The sequence below is a fragment of the Mizuhopecten yessoensis genome, unplaced genomic scaffold (assembly GCF_002113885.1).
Source record: "Mizuhopecten yessoensis strain PY_sf001 unplaced genomic scaffold, ASM211388v2 scaffold10641, whole genome shotgun sequence".
NCBI classification, from domain to species: domain Eukaryota; kingdom Metazoa; phylum Mollusca; class Bivalvia; order Pectinida; family Pectinidae; genus Mizuhopecten; species Mizuhopecten yessoensis.
The window spans coordinates 736,960-761,370 of NW_018408648.1; the positions used below are offsets into that span (position 1 = coordinate 736,960).

The following is a 24,411-nucleotide window of genomic DNA, read 5'->3' on the forward strand; positions in this document are numbered from 1 at the left end:
TGTACAGAAATAGTTACTTAAATTATCAAAACCAGCAACTTTAAAAAATGTTTTTCATTTAGTGAATTGAGATTACAGTCTTACGAATACAAACCTTAGATATAAAAACAAGAGGACAATTTGACCTGATACGCTCACCTGTTATTCCATGCTGGTGACAAGTACATCTCTCATCTGTAACCTTCAAAGTGGGTCAAGATCTTTTTTTACATGTAAATACTTCATATAAAGCAGGTTTTACTATAAAACTTTAGTAAGGAGCAGGCTACTTTAAAACTTCAGGCCAGATAGCATGATTTTAGCATATTGGACCCTGGTTCTTGAAAGTTGGTTTATTTGAATATAGCTAGTGGACAGTCCTTTACACTAATAAGCCATGTCACAAACGTGATCAATCTATGTCTGATGAATCTTAAAATATTTCTGTTCTTTGATTATTATAATTCATAAATTGACCTTTACCTCTGCATACTATCAACCGAATATCATTACCATAAGCTTTATGAGGTTTTAGAAATTGTTTTGGACATTTTTACCACTATGACCTTGAAGCAGGTCAAGGTTAGTATAAGATGGAAGCTATTTTTTCAAACATGATTCATCAATGTGACCTTGATAGTGATTCAAGGTCATTCACTTGAACAAATTGATAACCCTTTATCCCAGCATGCTCATGGCAAATATCATTACCCTTGGTCTCTTGGTTATTAAAAACAGTTGCTTAAATATTTCAACACATTTGAACCCTTAAGAATGGGTCAGGGTATATCTTTTGAACAAACTTAAATTCCCTTCATACAAGTGTGCTACTAGCCAATCATCTTTACCCAAGGTCTCTCAGCTATTCAGAAAAAGGATGTTTAAATGAGAAAATTTACGCTTAATAGTTAGCAATTTGTGATGGATGAGCTGAAAACGTAAACCATCACAGAAAACATAGATAACTGGTTTTGCTCCATTGATATGATCACTTAACACAGTCACAAACAAACACTCTATGAACACAGACACAAACAAACATCCTGTCACATGGATTAATGTTTGCTCCGATACCAATTTTCTCCTTTACCCAAACATGTGCTTGTGGTCCTACATTTCAACGAACAGTGATATGGATCCGATGACTAGCTTCTATCTAATTCACTAAATGTCTCTTTCAGAGTCATAAAACTTTATCAAACAAAGTTCTTGTTTTTCTTTGCAGGAGTAGATCCTTGATTCAAGCAAAGGTTTTTAACATCAAATTTCAATATTTTGAAGCCCCTACTCCTTTTAAAGAACTTGCATTGACCCCTTCCCCAGCTCCCTCCCGAAACATTGAGAATCCCAGATTCCGTCCCACATTGTAGGCTCGGAGTTACAAAATAACAATAATTTCATCAACTTTTTAACATACACTGATTATGTTTTGATAAGGTGTTTCCTTATGTCTTCCTACTTTATTTGGTCTTGTTACACAGAGCTGTACGGATAAACACCAAACACAGAGGTGGAACTAGTCGGCCTCGTAAGTACAGTGTGTGTCAGTAACAACTTTACCGTTGATGTTTGAGATCGTTGTGACTGATATTTCCTTTTATCATACTACATATATCCTGCTACAGAGACACTGTAATTAACCTACACCACAAGGGACACTGAAACGCTCAGCCGTATATATAGCAGTGAGTTTAGAAAAAAACAAGGTTTAAGGACAGAAAACATTGTAGCCTTTTGATGTCTTAATGTTGGACATAACTGATCATGTCATATATATTAGTTTGGCAATAAAATCAGTTTTCTCCAAAAATCAACATTTTGCAAGATCAGTGAAACCTCCTTATTCTGGGTACTTCATTTTTAAATACAGCTTTTGTTTACTTGATATACCATAAAATGGTTAATATTCGTTGGGGTTTTAATTTCGTTGATTTCGTGGGTACTCTTTATCTTTATACTTGTGTTCTCTATGCCAATACTTTGAAAAAAGTACAATGGGGTTAGAAATGTAAAAATCTAAACCTTTGAAACCAAATAAAGGGAGGTAATTGTGCCATAAATAGCACAATTTCCTCAAATACATCCAGATTTTTATTAAAAAAGGCATTTATAGGAATAGAAACTGTCATCTGATGACAACAGACACAAAAGTGTCATAGTTTACATATTTCTCAAAAATAATTTAAATGTTGATTTGAATATATTAGGTGACTGTCCAGTGTTTTTTGGTTAATTATATTTCTTGTATCCTGTAACATTTGTCCACTCATGTCCTCTGACAGCACATAACGATATCCTCACCGTAGTTTCTTCACCTGAAAATCAAACAAAATCTAGATTGATCCCTTCTAACTTAACATGTTTTGTGTATTAACCCTTTCACCCCTATGTAACTTTAGTAGACTCTACCATGCATTGATCTGGATGAGTTCTTTATGGTTTACAGTGGTGGAAGGGTTAACATCAACAGTGAGCAACAGTCCACATAGATACAGAACGCATACCACTATATCCCTACCCCACAAATCAGGAAATCAGAAGTTATCATTATGACCTTCGACCCTTTAATCTTTGATAACGACGACCACTGAAATAAAAAAATGTGGAGAACTTTATATGTTACCTAAAAATAAACTAAATTTGTTATGAGGTCAATGAGATTAACAAACTTTAAAGTCACTCTTTTCCAAGCTTTCGGGCTTAGCCCTTCGTCAGGCATTAAATGTCACCGGACATCTTTGTCACATCCATCTTAACAAACATTTAATCCCTGACGAAGGGCCCTATAGGAACATATGTTTATAGACATGGGGTCAGTGAGATATCGTAAATACAAGTATTTTTTACATTAAAAGTAGTCCAGTGTGACCTAATGAGCCTTTAACCTTGACCAATGACCAACATGTTCCTTAACATTGATGCACTGCCACTTTACCTTTGTCAGAAAGGCATCACAGGCCTCCGTTGTAAACTGGTCCAGCGTCTGAGCCCCATGGTTCAGGTTCCCTCTTTTCATGGCCTTATAAATAAAAAATAATGTGATGTAGTGTATTTAAGTAATCATGAAAAAATATTCTCATTAAATGAATTATTGAAAATAAGTTACTTAGAGTAGGGCTGGGGCCAATCTTGGTAAGGTTTGTTTATCCAAATCTTCCTGCTCAGCAGTAAAATGAAAATTAATACTTGGTAATGATTTAGCATATTTCAGTAATCATAAACAAATATTCTCATTAAATGAATGACTGAACATTATTTCCCAGGAGTAGGGCTAGACCCAAGGTTCAATCTTGGTCAGAGATGTAAATCGGAATCTTCATGCTCAGTGGAATCTGCTCAGGCGACCATTGGTATTAGCAGACCATCTAACCACAGGCACTTATTGCTGGATTGAGGCAGATCGAGGAGAACGAAAGTTTGTTTACATACCTAATGTATACAGACAAGGTATTGCACACATGACCAGAAATGCATTTAGCGTGAGACCCGGCTAGGGTTTAAAGATATGACAATCTGAAAACGACTCTCCTTTCTTCAAATATTTTTGAAGAATAAATTAATCATGTACGCTATCATACAGTGGTTGTTTTGTTCATCTATGATGCCACCAGATTATTTTGTTTTTTTATGGTTTGCACATGGTGTGCATCCCAAGTCATGTTACGTTCTGTAACCTCACAGGTTCACACCTGTATAGCACATCAGGTAACTGTCATTAAATTTGGATAAAAACGGTTGTCTGGCCAAGATAACCTGATTTCAGTAGATCCCGTTCTCTTTTTCCTCCATCTTAGCTTCACTGTAAGAGGTAAAATGACAAGAAAAACCTAAAAGACTGTAAAAAAGTGACTAATTTGACCAAAAAGGAATGAGACATTAGTACAGTATGGCTTATAGATCAGAGGGAACAGTCTGAATGAAATGACAATCTGTAAAGCATTACAAGATTGATAAGTATATACACCCTCAGTCAAACAGCTATAAATACCTTGTCTAGAGCATAATACAGTCCATCAGGTCCCAGGTTGTATCCAGATTCCACAACTCTGTGTAAGTGAATATAAGATTGATCAGAAATATATAAAGAATATTTGATATCATAGAAGATAATCAATATGATATGTTATGTTGTGATGACATGAACTTATATGTTGAAATACCTTATTAATCATTTAAGTTTAATTAAAATGAAATTAATCCTGCCTTAGCCCTGTAGTTGACCTATTTATAGCAACAGTGACCTTGGCATTGACCTTGAAACTCATCCAAGATATTCTTATTCTTATATATATCCTTTATGTATAACAGAATACAGAACTTTAAACTCAGAAGTGTTAACTAAACGATAGCTCAAACACAAAATTGATTGACAAAATTTTATCAAATAATAATTGAGGTTCTTATATACCGCTTTATCACAACCTAGTCCGTAGGTTGTCTCAAAGCGGTTCACAAATTATTATCCGTGGTTATAGGACCTTTGCAACCAGCCAATATCTTTCTCAGCTCCCTGAGGAGCATACAGTTGGTGCTACCATTTCGACGCTCACAGCTAGCATTCTACAATTCTAGCACTGCCCAACCAACCAAAAACTGTCATTGAGCATCACAACCACATTGGTGGTTTAATACAAAATGTTTACATCAAAGAGATAATGGCCAGAATTAATATCATGACAATGCCTGTATTTACCTCCTAGCATCGGATTTATTACTAGCCAACGCTGTTCTTAATTGATCCAGGACTGTCTCACATAACACTTTGTCTGCCTTTCCACTTTTCTGGAGGTCTATAGACTTGAAAAGCATCTCCGACAGCTTCACATAATCTGGAAATGGGAAATTATTTTAAAATATATGTGTAAATTTAGCACAATGAATATCACGAAAATAAAAACAAAATGCATCTACAAATACACTTTTTCTGAAAACCAAGAGGCCCAATGGGCATGTATCGCTCACCTGGATACCTAAGCAATCATGGCAAAATATTCTCCAAATGAGATCAAGGGAATATGCCAGACCCCAAGGCCAATCCTTGTAGCTTATCTGTATTAGATTTGTCATGCCCAGCAATTCCATGTATGGTTATGGGGAGGGAATTTAAACTGTTTCCAAGCTTTGACCAAGGGTGGGGCAGTCCCCAAGGCCATCCTGCATTCGTCTCTTTATGCCCAGCATTTGAATATATAGTTTTGGGGTGGGGATCTCAACAGTTTTAAAGTTATGGCCCAGGGACTATGTCTCCTAGGCTGGGGCCAGAACCTAGGGCCATCCTGGAAGCATTCTTCTCTTTATACTCAGCAATTGTATACCATGGCGGGGATCACAACCATTTCCAAGTAATACACTTTTTTTGGCCCCACTCCTTAGCCTTGGGGGTCAGACCCACCATTTGTACAATTATGAGTCCACACCACCTAGGGATGCTTCCAGTCAAATGTGGTTGATATCCAATTCTTGGTTCCAGAGAAGAAGTCGCTTAAAGCAATATAGCCAAATTGCCCCCTTTTGGCCCCGTCCTTCAGCCCCCTGGGGGGTCAGCCCCACCATTTGTACAATTTTGAATCCCCACCACCTAGGGATGCTTCCAGTCAAATTTAGTTGAATTCCAATCAGTGGTTAAGAAGAAGAAGTTGTTTAAAGAAATTGTTGACATACGGACATACGAACAGACGGACGGAGGAACGAAACGGTATGGCATCAGCTCACATTGGTCCTTCAGACCTGGTGAGCTAAAAAGGTTTGTAAGTTTTAAAGCAATTACTTTTTAATACAATGTGTTTTATTTCTTTTGATTAGCAGGTCTTAACTTTATCAAATTTCAAAAATCAAATATTGTCATGATCATTAAAACAGAAAGTCCTTAAATGACAATTGTGTTACTATTTTAAAAAGACAATGACATCCACAGGGACACATGAAAAAAAAGCGTTTTTTAGAAAATAAATAAATAAACAAGAAATTGTTGGCTTACAATTTGAGAGGCTTTTCACCTATAGATATCACACCATTGAGGTAACGACTTTCAAATTTTGAAATGTTGAAAATTGATTAAAGGATAAATCAAGTTCAGAAATTTTAGCAGTTTACTCAAAAATAGCAGAACAAAAAAAGTGTTCAACTTCTGCTTTGGGTTATATTTTTGTAGGTGAACGCTTTTCTACCAGGACTTTTACTACTGGTGGAAGGGAAGTAACTCGCAAATAGTTCTGGTATCTTTGAAATTTATCGCAAAATTACATGTTCGAATTTGACCTATGAAATACCGGAAGTTGATCTTTGATGGTAACTTATGTCCATAAACCTTGTAGCCTATCATCCTAGCATGCTACAGACCAAATATCAATACCCTGGGCATTTCCGTTATTGAGAAGGAGCCTTTTGAAGATTTAAACATAATTGACCCCAGTGCTTGAGCACAAAATGTTCGATAAGTATTATGACCTTGGGTCACTTGGTTATTGAGGAGAAGTTTTTTGAAATTTGTTTCACAAAATTACACATTTGAACTTTGACCCCTAACGAAAACCGGACGTTGACATTTTTTGTTTAAACAGTATGAAAGAAAAGTTTGCTGTTGCTTATCTCTATATGATATCCAAAAATCAATCTCTTGCTTGATATCGTTAACGAAATATATTGGTATAGGCTGTTAACCAATCAGAGTTTGTGGTGGCCATCTTAGATTATTAATTACTCCAAAAAGTAGCAGAAGTTTGTAAGGGTCGCTAGAGAAATACATGTACATGTACCAATTGTGGTTAATATTGCAATGGCAGAATTGGAGAAGAAGATCGTTGAAGTTTATAAAGATATTGTCAGTTTTCAAAACAGATCAAAGGCAACAATTAACACACCATAGGATGTTAACGGAACATGTTGCAGAAAAAATAAATACATCAAATTGATCGGAGTTTTTTAACTAAATAAAAAATGAAAAAAAAATGAAAATATGTGACCTTTTCTACAGTGGTGAAAGGGTTAAGAAGTTTATGTTTATGAGTTACCTTGATAGACAAGTATCTTTATTCTGATACTGTGTATTTACAACTCCTGGTTAAGAAACAGTAGTGTATAGGTCAATAGTCCAACTCCTTGATTTCTCAAACATCAATACATCTGTTGAAATTGACTAAAACAAATACCTTATGATAGTGTCAATGGTGACTGATATAATCTTACATGGGTCTGTTCTGTGGACGGTGATATCGCAACCCGAGTGTAAGAGTACTTAAGTTTGGCTGGCCAGCGCTCGGTTTTGACCAGCCAAACTCTTGCACTCGGGTTGAGATATCCCTGTCTATGGAACAGACCCATGTTTGATTATATTTCTCACATACATACAAATAAACAAGTTCCAGTCAGAATAAACATTGATCTTATTCTTCCGTGAAAACTCCAAAACCCTAGGGTTGTGACAGAGTATTCCTCATTCACAACAATTGTATGACATCACAGAATAATTCATCATTATGACGTCATAGCTTGTGTCAGCTGTCTTTCCCTACCCTGTTTGAGATATAGTTATCTCTTCCCTAGCAACAACAGGATCACCCTGTGAAGTATGCTGAGAAAATGTAATCTTATAGTTTTCTTTACCTAATACTCAATGATAAGATGACTAGTTTTACTTTGAGCAAGACTTACCAAGTAATACACAGCTGGTGAAGACACCAGAACAAAACACATCAAACTTGATACATTCATGCTCAGCACACTCTATCCTCTTTAATAATTTGATTTGAACAGTCTGAGGAACGTCTCTGAAAAATAAAATGTTCATGCAAAAAAAAATTACAACTTTGACCAATTAATAAATCTTAATGACAGGAAATGCAATTTCACAAATTTTGGTTTGGTTAGTTTTGTGCTTTACATCCTGCTGATAGCTTTGGTCATTTAAAGACAAGCCAGGTTATGTGGTGGAGGAAAACCAGAGTTTCCATAGAACAAGAATTCCACGGGAGTGGATGTGTGACGCCTGCTCAGCACTTTTAGTATGAAAAGTGTTTTGGCTTGAGTTATTGCGTTAACAGATATGCCAACACGCAGAAAGTTGGAACTTAACAGAAAAATGCGTAATATATGTTGAACATTATTGCTTCTAACATTACCGTACAAAACTGATTAAAAAACAAAAAAGTTCTTGCATTTACTACACAATGCCCTTATTTGGCAATAAAAGGGGCATAACTCCACCAAAAATACAAGTAAACTTCTGAAATGTCGTCTTGCCTGAGCTCTATTGGTATGCAATATGTGTACAAAGTTTGAGTTTAATCAACCTAAGGGAACTGTACATTGTATGTCGCCTCGCATTGCAGGCGACACAAAAACTACCGATCTGTGGCCTACCTGTAGACCTCAAATGCGCGCCCAAGTGATGGAGGGCTGGTGATCGTAGAAGGTCAGACAACTTAACCACTCGGCCACCAAAACAGTACTTCTGACTAGAAGTTACTCTAGACCAAAGATCTATCAGTTGAGCTATACCTAGAATGAATCACTTAATCCAAGCAGTTGCACTAAAGCATTGAGCTAGGCCCTGCAGAAAATGTGTTTGTAAAATGTTGACAGAAATACATTTGACATAATGTTGTATTCATTGATTGGAGGAACTGTACAGTGCTGCGCTCAAACAGTCAGTTAAAGACGTGTGCTTATGTAGCGCTTCATGATCAGGAAATCACAAACTACTGTCAGCTTAAAATTAAACCTTAACAAATACAAAACATGTGCTGCACATATATATGCCATATGTGTATTTTCAACGCTTTTTATCGTGTCATTTCACCAAGAATTGTGTAATATAACATTTACTGCTAGTTATAGTCAAATCTATTTTTAATATCAGGATGTGCCTACCTTGTAAAAATATGTAAAAAAAAAAGGGAATTCCATTGCAAAATAAGACTAACTCTGGCAGAGCCTGCTTGCATGCCAACCGATATGTTTTCAGGACTTCTGCAGTTATTATTTTTTAATGTATTATCCTATGTATAGTTTAACTTTAATGAACACATCACACTATAAACCAAAAATGTTGGGGTTTTTTAAGATGAAAGGCAGAGTTATTATGTTGGTTCTCACAAAATAAATCTTAAAACAGATGTATATCTGTGAAACAGGTAATATTTATTATAATACATCCTAATTGCCCATCAACATGGAAAAGTTGATATTTGAAATAAGGGTTCATAAAAATTTGTCCCTTTTTATGGATAAAAATATAGAAGGTAGGGTCTGAAATAATTGTTAACATTTGATACAGGATCAGGGTCCTAGAAAAAAGTAACTGACTGTGGTGGAAGAATGCAAAATATGTGTTTAAAATTAGGGTTGATCCCTTTCTTTGGTTGATGACTTTGATAAGCTATAAATAATAACAATAATATACAACATTTGATATAGCGCCCTATCTAGCTAACATAAGCCACTCTAAAGCGTTTTACAGTACATAGGTAAACAATGAATACAATTAGCATATATACATTTAATCAATCCATGTTTTGAGGAATTCGCAGGAGCTGCCTTATCAGGTGCTAACTGCTAGTCCTATGTCACCTGGCTAATATCTCCCTATGTTTGTATGCCTGCGTGTGTGCTAGAGATGTAATAAAGCTGATGTTTTGAATGTAACAGTTGCATGAGAAAGTTCATCAAACTATATACAAGAGTTTGACTTACTTGCATAGAGCTTTGATTAAGTCTGTGTAAACGGTTCCATTGACACCGTATACTTTCTTCGTAACTTTGTGTTTCTGTAGAAGGTTGTAAGCCATTCTGACGTTGGTTTCAAACACAGGTCGACTGTGGTGGGTCATCAGTAGTATCTGCTTGGCCTTTGAAACTAAATTTGTCTCATCTTCTAGTGAATCAAAACTGGAAAGTAATTGAAAATATTTTAATAAATTTATTTGTTTCAGAATGAAATATTTTTTTATAACAAAGTAACATTTATTTATACACAATAAAGCAATCAAAGATGTGTAGCTATATTTATTTTGAAATCTTCTTGCACAACAGGTTGTTCCCAATAGCTCAAATTAAATGCATTGCATATATTAAAACAAGCCATTTGGATTGATATGTCTCGCCTGTACCCCGCTTTGACCATCAATACACATGTCAAGTTTGGTTGGTGTAGCACTTATAGTTGCAGAGAAACTAGCTTAAACACAAAAACTTGACGTTGATGCCGCTGTCGCCGGAAATATGAAATACAACACCTTAAAGTCTCGCTTCCGCTACTTCGTGGCGGCAAGACAATAGAATCACAAAACATACGTATACTTTGTTTGAACCAATCTAAGGAGTCATTACAGAAACTTGAACAGGCAAATCCCAAAGTTCCTTTGGCGAAATATATAACTCTATGTAAATGTGACTACTTATTAGTTTACATGAGAAGATCATATTGATGACAATTCAAACAAAATGTTCTGAAAGAAGTTATAATACACTAGCAGCTACTATTCTACAAACTTCATTCCTTCTATATGCGTATTATGGGATAAATACTGCATTACAAATTAATTATTGTTTTGTTTATACTGGCAAGACACGGAATAGTACAAAATATTCTGTTCTTATAATGTGCACGATAGTGATGCATTTTGTATATTTCTGACTATAAGACAAGGTATTCTCAGCTTAAAATAAAATTGTGCTTTGTTTTAAAAAATATTGCATCAATTATCATGTATTGATTTAAAGTATGACAATAATTTCCCCATTTGACTGCTAAAAAGATGGGTGCATGGTCTTAATTTACAGACATGGCCTTTATATTGCTAGATAAACCGGGTAGCTACCAGGAATACATATCATTTTCATCACAGATTCATATATTCATCAATGAATAAACTTGGACTTTTGGTTATCTGCAAAATTTACCTTACAGGTATTGAGTTAATACTGAATAACAATTCCTGTTTCTATCTTGTATAACTTACTAATCTGCTAAGAAGGCGATCGGATCCTCTGGTCGGTTGCTGATAACTTTCTCCAACACATCTTTGATAAGTGTCCCTGTACTTGTTCTCTCTGAATTAGTAAAACATCCAGTAAATGCCTTTTAGGACAAAAATAACATGTAAAGAACTGTTAATGTTGTGATGATGTTACCAATAACACATCTTCTGATTTCTCTTTACCCTTTCACCACTGTAGACCATAATGAACTTATCCAGATCAAAGCATGGTAGAGTTTAATCAAGTTACACAGGGGTGGTTAATGTAAAGTATATTATCTCTGATGAAACTTTATTATGCAGACCAATACACACATTTAAAATACTATTGATTATATATATATATTGAATTATCAAAACTCTGTCAATTGTCATAAATCAAACTGAAACTTGATATAGAGGTACATTATGTATATAATGATATGTTGAGATACATTATGTATACAATAATATGTTGAGGTACATTATGTATATAATAATATGTGTGAGGTACATTATGTATATAATAATATGTTGATCGAGGTACAGTATGTATATAATAATATGTTGAGGTACATTATGTATATAATAAAATGTTGAGGTACATAATGTATATAATAATATGTTGAGGTACATTATGTATATAATGATATGTTGAGATACATTATGTATACAATAATATGTTGAGGTACATTATGTATATAATAATATGTTGAGGTACATTATGTATATAATAATATGTTGATCGAGGTACAATATGTATATAATAATATGTTGAGGTACATTATGTATATAATAACATGTCAAGGTACATTATGTATATAATAATATGTCGAGGTACATTATGTAAATAATAATATGTCGAGGTACATTATGTTTATAATACTATGTCGAAGTACATTATGTATATAATAGTATGTCGAGGTACATTATGTATATAATATGTCGAGGTACATTATGTATATAATATGTCGAGGTTCATTATGTATATAATATGTCGAGGTACATTATGTATATAATAATATGTCAAGGTACATTATGTATATAATATGTCGAGGTACATTATGTATATAATATGTCGAGGTACGTTATGTATATAATACTATGTTGAGGTACATAATGTATATAATGATATGCTGAGGTACATTATATATATATAATAATATGTCGAGGTTCATTATGTATATAATAATATGTCGAGGTACATTATGCTTATAATACTATGTCGAGGTACATTATGTATATAATAATATGTCGAGGTACATTATGTATATAATAACATGTCACGGTATATTATTATATACATAATATGTCAAGGTACATTATGTATATAACAATATGTTGAGGTACATTATGAATATAATTTTATGTCGAGGTACAATATGTATATAATAATATGTCGAGGTACGTTATGTATATAATAATATGTCAAGGAACATTATGCATATAATAATATCTCGAGGTATAATATCTATATAATAATATCCCGAGGTAACTTATGTATATAATAATATGTCAAGGTACATTATGTATATAATAATATGTCGAGGTACGTTATGTATATAATAACATGTTGAGGTACATTATGTATATAATAACATGTCACGGTATATTATGTATATAATAATATGTAGAGGTACATTATGTATATAATTTTATGTCGAGGTACATTATGTATATAATTTTATGTTGAGGTACATTATGTATATAATAATATGTCAAGGTACATTATGTATATAACAATATGTTGAGGTACATTATGTATATAATAATATGTCGAGGTACAATATGTATATAATAACATGTCACGGTATATTATGTATCCCTAATGTGAGGTAAGGATAAGGTAATTAAAACACAAGGGCTTTGCCGAGGTTCTTCACGAACAATAGCGTGACCCCGAAAGATCACTATAATTCCACCACCAGTCTGCGCATGTAAGTGATCTAGACGGATAGAATTTTCAAGCACCGCCAGAAATGTGTATGTTTCGATCTAGTATGTTAGAAATAGTTCTGTAACAGCTCAATTGGCATGGTATCAATCTATAGGCTATATACTCAAAAGAGACCAGAGTGGCTTTAATGTTGAAGGGTATTGTTTGAACAGTATCAGGTTGGGGAAAACAACCAACTTGCGTATAATACGCAAACAAGCCTTATACGCCAATTGGAGTATGGATTTGTTGTTAAAAATAACTCAAATCGCTTTAACAGTAACTTTTGCAATATATTATTAAAAATCACATTTGTTTACGACAAGGTGCACAATATTTTGCTAAAAGATGTTAACTGAAAGTGTTGGCTACTTAGAAACTTGATGTAACTCTACCGGAAATATTGCATCTATTTTTGATACTTTCCTACATGGAAATAAATTTTATATATGCATTTGTATGATCTTTCATTACTAAATAAATGCGACTTGGATAAACAATCTGAAAAAGCTAAGATTAAAGTGATTTTGGCTATTTTTAGTAACCAATCCATACCCCAATTAGCGTATAATAGGCGAGTTTGCGTAGTATACACAAGTAAGTGGTTTTACCCGACTTGAGTATTGTTCAGTGATGTTGTTGTGATGCACATAATTCATAAACTCTTGGGTATGATAAATTATGCAAAGAAATAAATACATATATAAATATAACTAATATTAAGTTCTTATCTGATCAATATTAAAAATCAAAGCTTTGAAACCCGGTAACTGTGAAAAACATGTAAGTTAAAGTACAGTATGTAGCAAACGTTTTAACATTCGTTCATCTGCGTAACCCATGTGTGAAGTCTCCGGTGATGGTCAGTTTTATCAAGCAATGGCCATTGGTAAAACAAACTTAAATTGATTTGACAATATGCTCATCGTTGCTTACCGAGAAACTGTCTGTCTGTCTCTTGTACTATACGATCGTCTGCAGAGTTGGGCTTCTTTTTGTCCGCCATATTGTAAACAAAATGGAAACTACGTCCAAGTCATGTAGACGTTTGAAAAATATTGAAACAAAGAAAGATAACTCTTCATTCACTCTATGCAACTGAAAGTTTCTATTAGTTCCACTGTTAAACAAAGAGTTGAAAAGGGTAATATCTACAGGAAAGTAACAGATGTATCTATATTCCTGGAAACATATGACCTCTTGTCAGTTCTAAACCGATTTTAACAACTTTTGGGCACAAATAACTGTAGTATAATGTGGTTTCTAATCACCCCTCCTCTCATGCAGTGTGTTCTGGTTTACTAATTCAGTGATTTAAACACATTATAACTTAATATATTTTTACAAATGTATTTTCAATGTTTCATATTGAAAATGAATTAAATTAAATTTGTCGATAATTTTATTTCAATGAAATTGAAAAGTGGAATTGAAATTTTAAACAAATATACATGTTACAATGATAATCAGGTTGTTTGTGAACTCATTGATGGCCTTTATTTATCTAAGTCCGTGCTTTAACATTGTACTATACATTATAATTCATGTATGCATGGTGACGTCCCTTTACCTTAAAATATTAAAAAAAAATATATTACTGCGCGGTTAAAAACATGGCGTATACATTAACTTGAGGTTCTTATCATGTCAGTAATACCAGGGACGTCTAGACTGTCCCTGGTAAAACGTACATACGCTCATGATCATTGTCCCTCTACACATCTAATCTTGATTTAACGATACGAATTACGTCTGTTACTCAGTAGAGATACATCGATATCTAACGCTAAAATTAACATATGACATCGCATTATAAATCAAAGAAAGTATGGATGGCCCCTCATTCTTCAGTATTAGAATCGTAGGTAGTATGTAATTTTTTGTAGATAACACAATATTTTCTCTCAATAATCGTTTCGAAAACAATAATTTAATTAGAAATCAGGAGGCATTATCATAGTTTTATTTGCGTATAGAACAATCTCTTAACTGAGGTATCTTGGTTACAGGTACTGCTAGTATAGGCCTGTACTGAAAATATTCGAAACAGCTGACTGTAAACTCTTCTTGTTAAAAAAGCATTTTCAAAAGTTAAAAGAAAGAGTAAACTATGGAACAGGAAGTCAGGAAATACACAAGGAATAGTGTAAAGTGCGGAACAAAGTACGGACGCTGACCAGGAAAGCAGTTAAATCGTACGAGATGCAAATTAATAGCGCAACAAGTCAAAGAAAATCTCAAGAAAGTCTGGCGTTATGCAAAATTTAAAACCGCCATAAAAGGGAATTATTTCTAAACTTTATACCGGTCCAAACAAGAATGACGTAACTGGATCTGATTTAGAAAAAGCGAATGTGCTCGATGATATCATTCAAACTGTACGTATTTACCAGAGTCTGAGAGAATCGAAGGAAGCAATGCAAGATTATCAAAAAACTAAAGGTAGAGCCAAACACAAAACTCAATATTAATCCGGAAAAAGTGTGAAAAAAGCTACTTCAATTAAATAAAACAAAATCACAAGGACCAGATATGATTCTACAAAGAGAAACATGCGATATTATGTCATCCACTGTCATTAATTTTCCAGAAGATTTGGAATTTGTGAATTTCGAAAAAAATCTGTGTTATCATAGACAATAAATTATCATTTGATTAACATACCTGAAAAAAGTAAATATATCTAATTTCATTATGGCAGTTCTACGAAGAACAATTGAATATATGAACTTGGAGAGTTTTAGGTTGCTATACACATCTTTAGTTAGACCACACATTGAATACGCGAATCAGGTTTGGTGTCCTCATCTCGAAAGACACATTGAAACAATAGAAAATGTTCATCTTCGAGCACCGAAGCAGGTACCTGACCTAAAATACTTATCCTATAAGGAACGATTAGTAAAAACTAAAAATGCCAACACTAGCATATAGAAGATCCCGTGGCGACATGATAGAGGTTTACAAAATATTGTCCGGGAAATATGACCATGAAGTATCCGACATATTTAATATCAGCGAAAGTTCCTCTACACATGGTCACAACTTAAAATTTACAAATCGCATTCAAGATTAAATATTCGAAAATTTTCCTTTGCACAGAGAACTGTTGATTTATGGAACAATCTACCGTCAAATATTGTTAATTCAAGCGCAGTTAGACAATTTGAATATAAATTAGATGAACACTGGCAAAACTGAGAGATATACAGTTTTAAAGACAAAATCGAACGAAATCTAAACGTCGCAGCTTTAAAAATATATTTTCATTAACTTTTTATTTTATTTCAGAGCTGACTCTCAAAGGATTGTAAAATCCTAATTTTGTCAGAATAAATACATTTGTTTAATATCGTATCATTCTATATTTACAGCATACATATGCTTTTTCTGCCGCTATCTTTCACCTTACTCACGCTGGTGTCCAGCCAACATGATTCATAACGTCTCTTGTACTAGAAGCATCATCTACATGTATATCAACGTCGAAGTAATAACACAATCCGAGTTCATACTATGAAGATTGCCAAATATCATAGCAAACAGTCATATATTACAACGACATCCCAAAGAGTCTAGCACCCTTCCTTCGTCAGTGATAGGTCGAAAGGGAATCCAGCATCTCCAGATATCCCATTCCCTCTTCATTGATAGGTTTAGATAGGTTCAGAACCGCCTCCTCTTCAGTGATAGGTTGAGAGAGGTTCAGAACCGCCTCCTCTTCAGTGATAGGTTGAGATAGGTTCAGATCCGGCTCCTCTTCAGTGATAGGTTGGGAGAGGTTCAGAACCGCCCCTTTTCAGTGATAGGTTGAGATAGGTTCAGAACCGCCTCCTCTTCAGTGATAGGTTGTGATAAGTTCAGAACAGCCTCCACTTCAGTGATAGGTTGAAATAAGTTTAGAACCACCCCCTCTTCATTGATAGGTTGAGATAGGTACAGAACCGCCTTCTCTTCAGTGATAGGTTGAGATAGGTACAGAGCCGGCTCCTCTTCAGTGGTAGGTTGAGATAGGTTCAGAACCGCCTCATCTTCAGTGATAGGTTGAGATAGGTTCTGATCCGGCTCCTCTTCAGTGATAGGTTGGGAGAAGTTCAGAACCGCCCCTTTTCAGTGATAGGTTGAGATAGGTTCAGATCCGCCCCCTCTTCATTGTTAGGTTGAGATAGGTTCAGAACCGCTTCCTCTTCAGTGGTAGGTTGAGATAGGTTCAGAACCGCGTCCCTTTCAGTGGTAGGTTGAAAGAGGTTCAGAACCGCTTCCTCTTCAGTGGTAGGTTGAGATAGGTTCAGAACCGCGTCCCTTTCAGTGGTAGGTTGAAAGAGGTTCAGAACCGCTTCCTCTTCAGTGGTAGGTTGAGATAGGTTCAAAACCGCCTCCTCTTCAGTGATAGGTTAGAGAAGGTAAGAACCGCCTCCTCTTCAGTGATAGGCTGAGATAGGGTCAGAACCGCCTCTTCTTCAGTGATAGGTTGAGAGAGGTTCAGAACCGCTTCCTCTTCAGTGATAGGTTGAGATAGGTTCAGACCCGCCTCCTCTTCAGTGATAGGCTGAGAGAGGTTCAGAACCGCCTCCTCTTCAGTGGTAGGTTGAGATAGGTTCAAAACCGCCTCCTCTTCAGTGATAGGTTAGAGAAGGTAAGAACCGCCTCCTCTTCAGTGATAGGGTAGAGAAGTTAAGAACCGCCTCCTCTTCAGTGATAGGTCGAGATAGGTTCAGAACCGCCTCCTCTTCAGTGATAGGTTAGAGAAGTTAAGAACCGCCTCCTCTTCAGTGATAGGTTGAGATAGATTCAGAACCGCCTCCTCTTCAGTGATAGGTTGAGATAAGTTCAGAACAGCCTCCACTTCAGTGATAGGTTGAAATAAGTTTAGAACCACCCCCTCTTCATTGATAGGTTGAGATAGGTACAGAACCGCCTTCTCTTCAGTGATAGGTTGAGATAGGTTCAGAACCGCCTCCTCTTCAGTGATAGGTTGAGATAGGTTCAGAACCGCCCCTCTTCATTGATAGGTTGCCAGAGGGTCAGAACCGCCTCCTCTTCAGTGATAGGTCGAAACAGATGCACCGCCACCAGCGGGAGAGACGTCATTTGCACCAACCAAGTCCTCAACAGAGGAAATATCAGCATCACTTCATCGTTTGATAAAAAAGAATTTACCTTTCCATTACGCAGAAGAGGTTTTTACCGAAATGTGATTTTTATAACGATACCTGTCATGAGGAAGAGACTCAAACTCTAAAACTAGATTGGAACGTAAATCCACTGCCCTATAACAAGAATAAATCACACATTTTTTTCTTTAAACGCTAAATCTGATCTTTTCGGTTACCTTGAAACCTACAACATCCCTTGTCTTCGTAATGAACCAGGATTCGCCTGTTTAGGAATTACACGAAACCTTACTTTATTTTCCTTATCAACCTTTTCGGTAATTATTTGCCATGAGTTACATGGCTGGGTTACCATCTTCGTTCAGAACATTCCAAACCCTTTCTTTGATCATGTCTTCGGAATATCTGGACCATCTTCTGAACCATTTCTTGAACAGAACCAGCACAAAATCCAGTCTGGCATCAACATGAGTGAACAACAGACGTCCCCAAATACTTAAAGATGATTTTAAAGACATAAAAGTCATTCCACCTATACATTTTAGCAATAGATACAGCACGCCAAAATGAACAACGCTGTATCATATAGCCCGATTTCCCTCTGGCCCTGTAACAGACTTAGACACTTTGACAGATAGATGTCTTACATCTAAGTCTGGTGCCAGGGCCAGAGGAAACTCGTGCTATGTGGACTCATTGATGATGCTAGCCAAACGTTGGAATTCGAAATTTGTCTAAACTAATGTTGAAACAGAAGGGGAGGTGCATTAATTATAATTATATGTATTTCAAAATTTAAAGAGTACAGGTTTATTTCAAATACGAATAAATACAGTGTGTATATTACGAATTCTTCCATTACTCAAAAGAATTAACTGTGGCGATAAAAATCATGGCAAACCTGAGCATACATGTATCTACATATAGTTTTTAATGCGCAGCTCCTAAGCACCTCGATAATGCTTACTGAACCTATATATGAAACGGATATTCCAAAATATCAGCTGTTCATAGGAATCTCTCTCACTGAGATATATATTGTTTCCTAGTGTGATGTGATGGTTTTGATTAAGTTATGGTGTGCTGTTGTTTTGGCGTCTATATCCCGGTATTCTATTTAAGGATTTAGAATATCTGGATTTGACCTAGAACTACATGCCGATAAAGCCGAAGACGCTTACCCCTCCGGAACACCTGATCTAAATCTCATTGTACTTTTTTTCCACGGTCTTCATGTACATCTTTTAATTGTCCTTATTTTGCAAAATTTTCATTCATTTTGAGTTCGATTTACGTTTTTGTTGGCACTTCTTTTTTAATGAGGCTGCAAAATGATAGAATTTAAAGAGGAACGTGTAAAATGAGTGTATGAACAGAAAAGATTGACATTTTCCCTTTTTTCTCTGTGTATTGTCTCGTTGTTTCGACTCAAAGTTCCTTGTATTCCCTGGCAAGTTGACGCTGTGGGTAATAGTTGTGAGGAACAAAAATAAACAAGCTTTGCTAATGCAACGATCTCTGATTTTAATATAACCGACTAACAATACAAAAAGTGCACGTTTAAAAACAAACGTAACATGTATTTACAATTGAAATAGACAAAGGATGTTACTATGCTTTTATAATCGGACCGTTTGAGTATAAGCGGTCCACCAGAATAGCTCTTCCGTATGTATTCTGGCCCAATCCGTCATTTTACGACGAAAAACAAGTTACGATATAAACAAAAAGCAAACAAATCTTTGGGATAAAGCTTACAAGTTTAAGCGAAACAAAAATGGAAAGATAAAAACTCATTTAGGGAAAATTAACTCATGTAATGGCGAGAAAGACATTTTCACGTTAATTCGAGAAAAGAGACAATAACGAATTCAAAACTATCGCGAATACTAATTCCTACACAGGTGAATAAAGATAGCATTACACATATGTTCTGTCCAAGAGTTGAAATCGTTGAAAAAAAGCAATATCCGCATAACTCTTTAGAAGAAAAATCGCAAAATTAACTATTCCCGAAATTTTGATGATTTAAAGTCAGCCGTTTTTGAAAATCATCTTTCGAACTATAAGCTAACAACATTAAAACAAAAATTTGCGAAGACAGTTCAATTTTTCCAAGCAGTGAATGTCGTTCATATACCAGAATAAACATCACACACGTTAATTCAATACTGTGGGATTCCGTATTTGTGTCATAGTTTTAACATGGAATATATACATCATAAACATTTCATAAAAGACACCACATGCTCTCTTGGAAGGTGCTCCTAGACATCCGTACGTTTGTTTTATAATTTCCATATATGGCAATAATAGTGCACTTCCATAGTCAATGTAATTGGTGATAGCTTCAGCGGTTTGTTTCTATCATTGTTCATGGTAAATGATGAATTGATAGACCAAGAAAACAAACCTTTATCGAATTGAACACACAACCGAAATGTAAAACTGTGTTCATTTCACAGTCTATTTATAGACGTTTGTTATACTAGGTCATACAACCATCAAGTTGTCATGGTATTCATATACATATCACAAATGTAAAGAGCATTACTACATCCGGGTCACAACAGTCATCACTGATTCCCACGTGGCCCTTGTTTGAACTTCGATGGTAAGCAGTTATAAAGTAGAATCTGAAAAATAATTAGAAAAAAAAAATGAATTATTCTGAATGATAATTCACAAAAAATAACGAACAAATATGAAATATGAGTTTTACTCAAAACACTGCTCACGTCATTTATATTAGCACTGACTGGACTGTATATCATTCAAACTTCAACTCTAACTTAATTTTGTTTTGGATATTACCGTAGTAAGGCTAAACTGAGGTACTCCTACTTCCGTTTGCACGTGGCTTAGTTTGTCGAAGCGACAGTACTGTGATCGGAAGCCCAGGGTTGGAATTCCGGTCTGGCCACGTTGTACTTTTACTTTCAGAACATTGTTAATAGTTTTTGCTTATATTTATTCCCCTTTGTTTTTCCTGGAAGTTCTTCAAGTTATCCGCTTCTTTTCAGAAAATGGTATATAAAAGCTAAGACTGAGAAACACTATAGTCGAGTTATATCAATTAGCCACCTCTGTTTCCTTCTAAAAGTAGCTAGACTCTTTATTTGCTTGACTTCTTGAATGTTTTTGAATAGTAACAGGGAATTATTTTCACCTAAACATAGACCGGATCTGTAGTGGCTTGAGGTAAGAGGTAAGACTACAGTTAGCCCCATGTACTAACCACCTATTGATAAATAAGATATATTTCTTTGATATTTTTTGGGTGCATTTAAACATAATTGTATTTGTACTTATGTATTATGGTTGTAAGCAGTTAGCCGGCTAACCGGTTACTCTGTTGGAAGACCGCAAACCGGTTACCTAAATCAATAATCGAAGAATAGGACATCTATGTACACCTGGGTACACCCCGCATATACCTGGCTTTAACCTACCACATTTCTGTCGATGAGATCGAATAGGGATTTAATACAAACTCATAAACAACCTGTCTTTGAAAAGGCTATTGTATTGTTTTGATTGAACAAGAACCTTTACTAACGAAATAACAAACTCCCATGCGGTTTCTATACAAGAGCAAGTATGACTACATCAGATAATCTTTTAAGCGAGCAGAAAAATGGGCGTGAAACAAAATGGCGAAATCTTACGTCATCCATCTGTCCCTTGAAGTTTACATTAGCACCACACGCGCCACCAATCTTGAATCCTTGACGTTTTTGAATATTTCCTGGAATGATAAATAAGATAACATAACAACACCGAATCCTTTCGTAAGAGGATGTAATTTGTGCCTTGTACATCGGAAGAAGAGGAGATAATTAGTATCAATTAGACATGATACCTCTAATGAACAAATTTAGTTCCCGCACCGGTGGAAAAGGGACAGTCTTAATTCTCCTTCACAATGGTGCGGGAACTAAATTTGTTCATTAGAGGTATCATGTCTACTTTATTTTTCGCTTCACTGATGTAAGACTTTGCGTTCAGCTCCGTTTTACATAAAAGTGGGTGCGAGGCATATACATATCTCACTAAAATGCATCATAGCTTGTGCCAAGTATTAATAAGCCTCCTCATCCTTTTCGCAATGCACAATCCACAAAAAAAATCCATAAAAATTGATCATAAAACATTAACAAAAATTCGGTGTGGAAACAGGATCAATTAAAGAAAACGAACTTTTACACGGAAAAAACTGTCCTAATCAATGTCGAGCATGAGCTGTTCTTTTGAGACGCATGAGACCATTTAACTCAAGGAGCACGCTGTACGTACCTGTTAGAGGAGCGCTCCTTTCCTGAGCTCCTCGCCAGTTCTGGATCTTACTCATGAGATTCTTCCCATCATATGTCATGGTGACTTCATTCCATCCAGGAACCTATGACGTAAGTGTTTAATTTGTATTTTATTTGACCGTATGTAATAACAATATTTCGCTTACTGTTATAATATTAAATAACATTTGAATATTTTCCCCATTAGTATTTGATTTTATAACTTCATTTACCACAATGAATAGCTTCCACTATTTCACTTATAATACAAATCCAATAGCCCATGTGCAATATTTAATTCATTAACAAATTTGAGTTATTTATTCTTTTCCGAGTATTATTTTCAACTTTACTTTTATTTTATTATATAGCCTTAAGTATTGATTTCAATTCCACCACACATTCTACTACCTAATATAAAGATTGAATTGCATTCCACTAAGTATTATACAAGATTGAACTACATTCCACTATTTCTCTTACAATATTGAATTCCATTTCCGTCATCTTGTTGCTACCCTCAGTCATCATGCCGAGCTTGACAGTTCTCTCGTTGGCTGCAATGTTGACTGAAGCGCCTTGAGTCGATTGGCAGTTGGTAAGTAGAGTCTGATATTGGAATATATCGCCGTTGGGAGCCGCGCGTTTTTTTCTGAAGAGATCCGGGAATTCTAAAGCATCAAAATCAAATGCTGGAATTTGTAGATGATTTTGCCGATATGTCCAGTTATTTCCCCGATGTCTTTGTGACTGGTACCCTTCCTGCGAGGAACTTTGAGATGAAGACGAACCAGTCGATGTGTGACCTGCAGACGAACTTCCTCCTCCAGATGAACTTCCCCCTGATAACCCTCGTCCGTAACCTGTAAAAGCGTTTCATATGAAACATTTTGTTGATTAATATTATGTGAATGTAAAGTATGAGTTTGTTATTATGAAAGTTCATCAGAAAGATTGATGTCGACGAGACCATTCATTGCCCAAGAAGAACGTCGTTATCACCATAATTATATTCGAAATTCAGGTGAACGTGTTTCATGGTGCCTTTTATAAGAAATTATTATTTTTACCCTGTTAATTTTAAAATATATTTAATTGATTATATGAAAAAGGAATTACTCAATCACCGTTTTGAAAACATATAATCAATCCCTAAATGATATCTGATAAGCAGATTGCTACATTTCATATCCAGCTATTGCAGTCGCTGAAACATGTTGCTTTTCAACCTGAACATTATTTTCAAAGAAATGTATACCTAAACCTGATGCTCAATTAAAAGTATTAAACGAAAACACGGTATACTTCTTTTATCCATCTATTACGCTTCAGGTAAGTAATGAAATTTTGTTTTAAAAGAATATCATAAAATTATTTAATTTAAATGCAAAGCATGATATTAACAATAACGACTTAGATAACATTAATACACATTGAGCTCTGAAGCATAGCATTCTAGTACATGTTAGTGTATCTCCGTGTCGAGTTAGTATTATTTTTCTACTCTACTAAATCATATGGCATTCTATGAAGTTGATGCTTTAAATAAACCTTCAACCTTCTATGATTACATGAACGGTACTGATTAAAAACACATTCCTAATAATAGATAGTACTAATAACTTCACTCATAGTCTACAGTATAAGTCTGTATATGCTGTTAAATATGCGGTTGAACTTATCAAAGACTAAAATCTGTATTAACGTGGATTATGTGGTTTTACAACATATCATCTATCGTATATCGAAATGGCACTAGGAGTCTTTTTGGACAATATTGCGGAATACTTACGAAAATATCCACCATATGGAATCTAAAATTTGAAACATTTATTTACGCTGATGACTATTTGATGTAATCTGGATGAGAATGGTCTTTTATTTACCCATTTGAATTTCCCCACTCTCCTGGGAAGAGGAAGAGGAGGAACCACCTTGTGATCCGACAGCACCTCCCAAGTTGTTCAAAATTGAGTTGATGTCTCCCACCTCCACTTCTCCACTGCTTCCGGCACCACCAAATCCAAAAGAACCACCCGATGAACCACCTGAGACACCACCACCAAGTCCGGTGCCACCCTGGTCAAAACCCCAGAATCCTGGTAACCCCAAAACACATTAGCAATGATCGT

The 24,411-nt window shown here is 35.2% G+C and overlaps 2 protein-coding genes across 2 annotated transcripts in view; both read right to left on the reverse strand.

The window, feature by feature from the left end:
• Window positions 1–676: 676 nt before the first annotated feature.
• Window positions 677–13,900, reverse strand: LOC110461618 (tubulin polyglutamylase complex subunit 1-like). Its single transcript, XM_021515160.1, has 8 exons — window positions 13,807–13,900; window positions 10,938–11,028; window positions 9,670–9,864; window positions 7,630–7,745; window positions 4,673–4,808; window positions 3,968–4,025; window positions 2,915–2,998; window positions 677–2,294 (listed from the first exon to the last, which is right to left on the reverse strand). The coding sequence occupies exons 1-8, from the start codon at window positions 13,874–13,876 to the stop codon at window positions 2,277–2,279; spliced, it is 768 nt and encodes a 255-aa protein (XP_021370835.1). The 5' UTR covers window positions 13,877–13,900; the 3' UTR covers window positions 677–2,276.
• Window positions 13,901–19,488: 5,588 nt separating this feature from the next.
• The window catches only part of LOC110461617, a 39,349-nt gene continuing 34,426 nt past the window's right edge, over window positions 19,489–24,411 (reverse strand). The window contains exons 17-21 of the mRNA XM_021515159.1: window positions 24,166–24,378; window positions 22,763–23,142; window positions 22,281–22,383; window positions 21,653–21,732; window positions 19,489–20,620 (exon numbers count right to left, since the gene is read on the reverse strand). Of these exons, the coding sequence (XP_021370834.1) occupies window positions 20,561–20,620; window positions 21,653–21,732; window positions 22,281–22,383; window positions 22,763–23,142; window positions 24,166–24,378 (836 nt within the window). The 3' untranslated portion in view covers window positions 19,489–20,560. The remainder of the gene's footprint in view (window positions 20,621–21,652; window positions 21,733–22,280; window positions 22,384–22,762; window positions 23,143–24,165; window positions 24,379–24,411) is intronic.

What these genes read in the sequence shown, in the direction of transcription:
- LOC110461618 (XM_021515160.1), bottom strand. Translation starts at nt 13,876, where the DNA reads ATGGCGGACAAAAAGAAGCCCAACTCTGCAGACGATCGTATAGTACAA. An exon ending in ATCGCCTTCTTAGCAGATTA is followed by an intron (nt 9,865 to 10,937) that starts GTAAGTTATACA and finishes ATTACTTTCCAG; the next exon opens with TTTTGATTCACTAGAAGATG. An exon ending in CACCAGCTGTGTATTACTTG is followed by an intron (nt 4,809 to 7,629) that starts GTAAGTCTTGCT and finishes TCCCATTTCCAG; the next exon opens with ATTATGTGAAGCTGTCGGAG.